Source organism: Electrophorus electricus, chromosome 3 (assembly GCF_041902795.1).
Source record: "Electrophorus electricus isolate QZ-2024a chromosome 3, ASM4190279v1, whole genome shotgun sequence".
NCBI classification, from domain to species: Eukaryota; Metazoa; Chordata; class Actinopteri; order Gymnotiformes; family Gymnotidae; genus Electrophorus; species Electrophorus electricus.
The window spans coordinates 35,341,914-35,351,162 of NC_137499.1; the positions used below are offsets into that span (position 1 = coordinate 35,341,914).

At 44.8% G+C, this 9,249-nt stretch overlaps 1 protein-coding gene across 1 annotated transcript; it reads left to right on the top strand.

Annotated features, from left to right (window-relative positions):
- The first annotated feature begins 282 nt into the window (after window positions 1-282).
- Window positions 283-9,249, top strand: casc3 (casc3 exon junction complex subunit). The gene is made up of 13 exons (XM_035529264.2): window positions 283-492; window positions 1,337-1,361; window positions 1,483-1,538; window positions 2,637-2,852; window positions 3,109-3,257; window positions 3,422-3,598; window positions 3,851-4,674; window positions 4,948-5,009; window positions 5,205-5,313; window positions 5,497-5,604; window positions 5,911-6,113; window positions 6,324-6,446; window positions 6,877-9,249. The coding sequence occupies exons 1-13, from the start codon at window positions 307-309 to the stop codon at window positions 6,913-6,915; spliced, it is 2,277 nt and encodes a 758-aa protein (XP_035385157.2). The 5' UTR covers window positions 283-306; the 3' UTR covers window positions 6,916-9,249.

Genomic DNA, 9,249 nt, shown 5'->3' on the forward strand with positions numbered 1-9,249 from the left:
GCTGCACCAGCTATAAGTGTTTTAGCTGTGGTTGGCAACGAGAAATACAGTATATCCTTTAAGATCATGGATCCGTTAAATGTACATCGGTCATATTAGCGACTGTACGTTTAAACTAATTTAAACAGAAAACCCATATACAATATTCCTTAGAAGAAATGCTGTGTATGTTAGGGTTAACTATAACAAACACATATTTCAACCTAGCGGTTACTAGAGTAGGGTGGTAGAGGGAGAGGAAATGACGACTCTATTAACACCCACGTTTCCTTGCGCTTTTCCGGTTTTCCTTCCTTGTGAGTTAAGATGGCGGACCGGCGACGACGAAGACGGCGCGCGTCCCAGGACAGTGAGGAGGAGGAAGAATCTGGATCAGGATCTGAGAGCGGGAGATCATTTTCTCCTGGAGGAAAGAGTCGGGCAAGAATTCCCGAGCCTGTCGAATCGCCAGCTGTTCGTGTTGGTTCTAAAAGCGATGACGAATCTGAATGTGTGAGTGTGTCTTCCCTGCTACCATATTAGCTAGCAAGTCGTTATCGTTATGTAAATGGGTCAAAAACACCTGCGTTTCGTTATACCGTTGAAAAAATTGATTTTAAGGTATTCACTGGTTATTGTGCTCTTTCGGCCCGTTAGAGGATTTGTAGTATTTTTCCACAGTGTTTTTTTTTTTTGTTTAGGTCGCAGAGGCGCTCCTCATCAATTCAACACCACCACCATCAACCCGCTAGAGTCGGGATGTGGATCTTGTTCGGCTTCTTATTATCCGATAACATGTTAGCTAACGCGTTTTAGAAATGGGGTAACTGATTGCCATCTTGAATTAGATGGCTGTAATTTGATGTCTTTTGTACGGTGCGTTTCAGTAGAGGTGCTCCTCCAGAGTGCCTTTGTGTGGCAATTGACCACATAAACATATGTTTTGACGTATTTAAACGTTTGGCTTAAATGTTTAATGACAGGTACGCTCTTATGGTTACAGTCTAATTGTGTAAATGTTATTTGTGTTTACAAAAGTTCATGAGACAGCTAGCTAGGTACCTACCTACAGCCTGTATAGCTTGGCTTCCACTCTTGCCTGGAACCTTTCATTTAACAGACATTTTATCATCACTTGTTTTTAATCATTTTAGGCCTGTCCCTAGCAGTGCCTTTCTTCTGTCAGGCTTTAGCTTGTAACAACATGAAGTTCGGAATCACACCATAGTCAGAGCAGTGGTTAACAGAATGAGGAACTTGCTGTCTTTTTAACAAGGAATTCTTGTATAGTTTGTGTGATGTTTGCTGATGGTTTAACAGGAGTATGCATTTAATCGTTGTCTCCACCCTTTTCTAGGAAAGTGAGGATGCTGTAGGCGAAGGTGAGTGTTCCTCTCTCTACTTCGCATTTGGTGTTTGGAAGCAGTGAGCAATGGGCCTGATTCATAATAGGTGGCCTGGGTGTAGTGGGTCTGCAAAGCTGATTTCTTTTTTCCCCTGCAGCTGTCCTATCGGACTACGACAGCGCGGATCTGGAGGAGAACGGCTCTCATTCTGAGGTGAGTCACCATGGCAACACAAGCCAGAGGGCTGGTGAGGAAATCTGCCACCACACAGGCTTGAGCGGAGGGCCAAAATGTGGGGTTAGGACTGGGTGTTCTAGGTGGGCTTTCATTGGCATGGCATATATACACCAAGTGGTGTAGCCATGCAGGACAGGTTATTTGCATGTATTGTTTTGAGCAATCTTAATAAAAATCTTATAATGAGGTACTATGCGGTTAATTTGACTGTTCATTACAGACAGGCATATGAGCCATGTTGAAAGCTCCTTATTGATGAGTGCTCAGAATCTGAATATTTAGAAATGTTTGTTGATGGATTCAAATAAAAAATTTGGCTTTTTAAATGCCTCATGCAGATCAATCTAAAGTCTTTGACATGTCTTAAGACCTTATGTAAGCAGGCTTTATTTTGACAATCTCTGACAGTATCACAGCAAGTGAATCATACTGCTATATGTAGGTGCTTGTGGGGAGGCTTTTCATTTCTATACTGCTGTTTGCTTCATGTCTCATTGAAAAAAGGGCTAAATCTATACAGGCTCTTTTTCCAGTGTTGGCCATTTTGCTGGGTGTCCTAGCAACCCATATTCCTTTTGTCTCTTCTGCTGTCTGTGTTGGAGCTGGATGTTGAGCTGATTGTTTCTAATATTTGTAGGTTTAGGTGTACCTGAGTACTAAGACTTTAATTACTTTAATCTGAAATACTCTTGTAGATTGCAGTGTGATAATACAATTGAATACTAGATCTTAATTTGTCTGTGTGTGTGGTAATATCTCTCGCAAGGGTAAGACAGGCTGAAAATATATTAATAAATAGATACATGCATTTTATTTGGTGCAGGCTTACTGTAGTAAAATGTGTGCAAAATGGTTTTTGTTGTACAGGCACCAGAAGAATAAGACTTGTTGGACTAAAAAATAAAACAGATTATCTAAATTGAGTAGCTAGTTATCCGGTGGTTGCATTGATGAGTTGGAACACCCATCTACACTGACATTCTATCAAAAAATGTAAAAGGGGAGTGGGGAAATCCAAATCCAATATCTGGATGGGGAAACCAATGCCATCCATTCAGTCTGGTTGTGTCTCAGGGAGGAGAGGATGAGGAGAAGGAGGGGGAGCACTTCAGTGACGAAGAGGCTGCGTGCCCTGCCACAGAGCAGAAAGATGCGGCGGACGCTCCTGCCGAAGAGCATGCAGAGGATGATGGCGATGAAGGAGAGGAGGAAGAAGAGGGCGTGCTGAAGGAGGTGAAGGCAGAGAAGAAGGGTAACATAGCGGGGGAGAGGCAGAGCGGAGACGGCCAGGTAGGGAGTGAAAAATGAACTGCTCTGTTTGGTGTGCGAGAATAATTGGGTCTTTATGACCTTATGTTTTGGATGTATATTTCAAACATTGCTAGCCTTTCTCAGTACAGTCTCTAATGTCCTGTAGTCTAAGGACTGGGTGTTAGATGCGGTGTCTGTGCATACTTAGAGTTGCGCATGAGCAGTGTGGTGCTAAAGCTTGGGTTATTAGTAGCTGTGTGGATCCGCACTAATGGAAGGGGACCGGCCCTTACAGGAGAGTACCGATGATCCTGAGAATAAGTCGTCGGGGAAAGCTGGTCAGAAGTTGGATGATGACGAGGACCGGAAGAATCCGGCCTACATTCCACGAAAGGGCCTGTTCTTTGAGCATGACGTAAGAGGCCAGACTCAGGACGAGGAGAGGTGAGAGTGCTGGCAGAGGTCAAGTGCAACTGTGGTACGCTTCATGTACTCAGGCATCTCAGTATCCTGGCCACTGAGAATAAAGGATTAATTCATTCTCGGGGGGGTGGTTCTCTCTTTCACTTCTTCCTTATTATTGCTGCACCCTCTTTCTCTATTCACAGGCCCAAAGGCAGACACAGGAAGCTGTGGAAAGACGAGGGGCGCTGGGAGCATGACAAGTTCAGGGAGGAGGAGCAGGCACCAAAGTCGCGTGAGGAGCTTATCGCCATCTATGGATACGACATTCGCAATGGCACAGGCCCCGGCGAAGGCAGGCCGTACAGGTCTCGAAGACCAAGGTGAGTCCAGGAGAAAGACCTTCAGAAGAATGCTGTCCAGCTAAGAAGTGCCTTCCATCTTTCGTAGATTGCACAATAGGCTGCATACACTTTGCCATGTAGTTGGAATGTAGTTTACATACTATATAAATATTTAAATCCTTAAATATTTACATGACATTCAGAGACATCCATGGCTGGAAAGCATCTCCACTATTTGCAGTTTTGTTTGCATGACATGCTTGTCTGTGTTTGCACTGTTCCCTTCTGTAGACATATTGGGTCACCAAACCAAGAGCCCAAGCGTTACAGAGATGGAGAGAAACCCCCACGTGCATCCTGGCAGGGTCCGACCCGCAGCGTCCCACCAGCCACAGCAAGCACGGCAGCAACCCTGCAGGCGGGTGCTCCCTCCGGCCCTCGCCCTCAGGGCAGGCCCTCATCCCAGACATCTTTGCGCAGTTTCCAGGCTGGCCGAGGCCCCCCACTTGCCCCACATCGCAACGAGGGCCGCGGCCACACCCGGGCCACTGCGGACGGCCCTCCGCCTCGTGGCGTGCGACCGCAGCCTCCGGAGGGTGAACGAGCACCCCGGCTGAGAGGGCGTGGCCCCCAAGGTCCCCGCATTGAGCGCCCTGGCCCCACTTTGCCAGTCGAGGCTGCACGCAGTGAGGATGAAGACGAGGGCGAGGTCCCCATCGTCACTACCACCTATACTGCTCACCAGCATAGGGTGGAGCGGGAGGCCACGCCGTCGCCACGACGACAGGATCCTGGACCAATGGCTGACCCGACGAGTGGGGCTGGGCCCACGAGGGAGTCATCGCCACCCCCTGAGAAGCCTGTGGAGAAGAAATCCTACTCGTTGGCACGTAGGACCCGGGCGAGGCCCTCGGACCTCAGCAAACAGGCATCTCTGGAGGACTCTGCACCTCCCCTGCAGCCCACCCCGACGCCTGTCAAAAACGAATCTTGGCAAGGGGATGCAGGCACGCAGAGCAGCCTGTCAGGACTAGATCAGGATCTGGCCCGTCTGAGCCTGGCTGGGCAGAACTGGGCCCAAAGCCCGCCTTCTTACCTGCGGCCTGAGATGAGGGGTATTCCTGCTTTCATTCTGCTTCTTTAATCTTTTGTCTTTCTTTCTTTGCGCTGCCTGTTTCTTTCTGTTTCACTAATAATTTAGTGTTCGTTTCCTTTTCTTATACTCTGTGTTTCATAAGACTTGCGCCTTCTTGTGTCAGAATGTGATGCTGGAAGTGCCAATAATTGCTAGTCCGAGTGGCAAAGTTATACTCAGTTATTTGCGTTTTGTCATCAGGTTTTTTTTTGTTTGTTTGTTTTTGTTTGGTTTTTTTTTTTGTCCCTTCTAGGCATCCCTAGCTCTATGCATATGGGAGGTGGTCCTCCTCAGTATGCCAACATGGAGGACATGGTGAGTTCCGATCCAGCTTAAGTTTTTTGACAATCTTATGTCTTTTTATGCAGTATCCATACTTCCACAGTTGGATATTATGGATATTTCTACAACTGCCGCACATTGCAGTTTAGTGATTGCTGTTGAGTTCTGTATGGAGTCTGGCAAATTGAGAGATAGCATATGCTTCTTGTCCTGTTCCCTCCCTGGCAGGGTGTGGGTGGAGGGCGGGCTAAGCGTTACTCCTCCCAGCGCCAGAGACCAGTGCCTGAACCAGCGCCAATGCACATAGGGGTGATGGAGGGCCACTACTATGACCCCAGTGAGTGCACTCCCGCTATGGGCCTGCGGATGGCACTGTGGGATTTTTGTTTTTGTAAATAAATTCTAACACTTATTTATCTATTGCAGACACATGTACTGCATTTCCTAAGGATAGCTTAGTGTGTGTAGCACAATAAAAAGTTCCCATTTCAAACCTGCTGTCTGTTGTTGTGGCTGGCAGTGTCGTTCCAGGGACCAATCTACACGCACGGTGATGGGCCTGCCACAATGCCCCCACAGGGGCTGCTGGTCCAGCCAGAGATGCACCTGCCACACCCTGCACACCCGGGTGAGGCGCCAGCCGTCTCTCTTGGGGTTTTACTTATTGCTTATTTGAAATGTTAACACTTGTAATATCTTTTAAAAGGATTAACATTTTTGTGAAAAACCACAGCTGTGTGTAGCATAAGTCATGAATTTGTTCAAAGCTGCTGCTGACAAATCAACAGTAATTTCTAAAATGTAGTGCCTGATAATGATATAATACTTAAGGAAGCACTTGCCCGTCAACCCACTATATATATATATATATATATATATATATAAATAAAAAAAAGTGATGATTGGCCAATAGTCTTTGCTCCCTTTCTTTCAGGTTTGCATCCACACCAATCAGGAGGGCCCATGCCTAACCCTGCACTCTATGCTGCTCCACCTGTTTCTATGTCGCCTGGGCAACCACCACAGCAACTGTTGCCTCCACCTTTCTACCCCCCACCTGGGGTCATGACCTTTAGCAACACCAACTACCCCTATCCTGCTGGAGCTACCCTACCACCCATGTACCCCAACCCACAGGTAACACAATCTTTCTGTCTCATTTAACTTTTTTAATAAACCTCAGGGTTTTGTGGTCCTCTGTAATTTTATTGTTCTGTAAAAGATTTTTGTTGTTCAGGTAGCATTATTGCTAAACAAGTTTTAGTGAGTTAGCCTGTGTCAGTTCATGTTGGCGGTGAAGGCCATGCAGGGGTGGGGACTCCACAGTAATTCATTCATTCTTTGCAGGCACAGTCGCAGGTATACGGTGGCGTGACGTATTTTGACACAGTGCAGCAACAGGCCCAGCCCAAACCCTCCCCCCCACGACGCACCTCACAGCCAGTCACAGTCAAGCCCCCCCCGCCAGAGGTAAGCCATACACAAAGCACATCATCTGCTTTATCTTGCCATTATTATTATTAGGGGTGTAATTCATATATATATATATATATATATATATATATATATATATATATATATATATATATATATATATATATATATATATATATATATATACATACATATACATATACATTTTTTATGAGTGTATGTTTAGAAAAGATCTATGTTTATGCATATCAAAGCTGTTACATTTTTTTATGTAAGAAGAATTACTAGGCAAACTGCTGAAGTGAAATAAAAGGGCTCTACCTGATTAATGAGGATTTCCAACTGTTAGCAACAGCAGCTACATGGCCCTTCTTGTAACACAGTTGGAGAAATGCACAGCAAGCTGTTTGTAGCAGTGGATCACAGCTCTGTGGGTCTAATCTGAGCTTCCTCCTCCATCCTGTAGGACCAGAGCAGGAAGTCCAGTGAGGAGGTGCGCTCCTAGCTCCTATTGAGAGGAGAGGAGGCCTTACCGCTGTCTGCCTGGACCAGTACCACTTGTGGATGCGAAGAATTCAGTTTTTGTTTTTTTATCTTTAGCCTCGTATTTGTTTGTTCTTTCCTCAATGTTTCATTTTACTCATTCGGTCAGCCTTGTTCACATTCAGCCTCCTGCGAGGTCTAGTTCACGATATGCTTTTTGCTTGCATCGGTTCTTGGCTGCTGCAGGTATACTCCCCAGCTGGTCACCAGGGGGTGCTGTCATCTTGCTTCTTTATGAAGCCACATCCTGGCCCTTGATGGGAACATGCTATAGAAGTCCTTTTAACCAGCCCAGCTTGATGTATCCGAAAGTTTTGTGGCTGGTAACTGTTCTCAGAAATCTATTTGAACATCCTCATAAATCAGTTGAACGATTAGTTTAGGTCAAAAAGTTGGAGAATGGCTAATTGTATGAACTTGTTTTTAATTAATTGCAGCATGTCTGTGCATTAAAGAATCCCTGTGGGGGTCTAGGCATGTGTGCCAGCAGTACAGTACATTTCGGTCATGACTGAAGGCTTCAACTGCGCATGGCCGGGCCTTTGTGTTTGGGGTTTTTTTTTGCTTTTGTTTTGTTTTGTATTTAAAAAAATGTTGTTTTTTTTAACTACACTACCCCATTCATCATGCTTGGAGAAGAGCGACATCAATCTGGACCTATAGGACTTTTGAGAAGCCTCTTTAGAAATGATTTGGTCAGCTGCAGTAACATGCTTGTTTAATGTCTATGTTAACGATAAATTCATTGAAATTTAATATGGATGTCTTGCATGTAGCGCCTTCGAGTTTGCAGTCACATTAAGCATTAGAAGGCACTTTTTGGCCTCGCATTCTATGCATATACTTTGGTTCACTGTTTCTATTTTTTCTCTCTCTCTCTCTCTCTCTCTCATATGCACGCTCTTGCTCTCTGTTAGTAAGAATGAATAAGGAAATACATCAGCTTGAATATGGTTTCCATACCAGGCAGAGAAGGCAGGAGACCTTGAGCTGAGGATCTGTATGATCTTTTTCATTAGATAAATGGCTTAACGCATGCATGCATGCATGCATGCATGCATGCATACATACATACATACCACACACACACTCTATATATAATATTATAATATAATATTTGCAGCATAGTAAGGGCATACAGAACCACAGACACAAGGACTTCCCTTTTTGTAGCCAGTACCAAGCGCATCGCGTAGCAATCTGCGATACTGCGCCTTTAATTGTCAATCAGAGCTTTGACGCAGCAGCCCCATTGAGTTGCGTTACAGACTGTTCAAACGAACTGTCTGGGGCTGGTGTGGGGTCTCCAGGGGCTATTGGAGGTCATATCTCATATTATTAGTTGACACCGGTATCTTCGAACCATCTTGTGTTTGTGGGGGTTTCAATAGAGCTCCACCCATATACATCCTATAGATCTATCCTTATGGTGCTAGACCCGTGTGGAGAGGAGGGTGAATTCCTCATTCTTCCCACCCCATCCACGATGCACCTCTGAGACTAGTATTTTTGACGTACTGTGTTGAACTCAATACTGTAAAACCAGAAAGAACCGTTAACTTTGCCTGATACTGACGTACTTGACAGTGCTAAAGCTTGGTGATAGCTTCCTAATATAAGTGTATATAGGAAAAAAAAAAAATCTATTGAAGCCTGTGGTTTAAAGGTAATACTTTCAACTTGGCCACCAGTGGAATACTGTCACCATGAGCAATGCCGGCAGGGACACCTCGCCTCCTTTTTTTTTTTTTCCCCCTTTTATCTAACAGCTTAACTGAATTCATTCACTTGCAATCATTGATATTTTGTCAGTATTTTTTCCTTTTATATGTTATATATGCTTATTGCAAGAGGTTGGGTTTTTCTCTCTCTTTTAGAAGCTCTGTACAGGCATGCATGAGAACATGGATACATGTCTTTGTGAAAGCAGTTCTAGACGGATGCCCATGTTTGCGAGACAGTTGTGCATGTCTTGCAGGGGACGGTCCTGCAGGCAGCCTTTCAAACGGCCAGCTCACTTGTTCCCAAGGATGTGCCCGTATATCTGCTATCCTCTCTTTGTTTTCAGTGTTGAGATGTGGCTTATGAGAAATGGTGATTTGATGACATTACTTTAAATGCCTTAAACTGAATTGGTTTAACATATCTGTTCTGAATGACTAGACCTGCCAACACTGTGAGGAGGCTTGTATGTTTCACAGGTGTTTGAATATATTAAAGTGTTTTGATTTTTTGTTTGTTTTGTTTTTGTGAAAAATTTTGTCAAGAGAACTATTAAAATAAGACCCACGTGGAA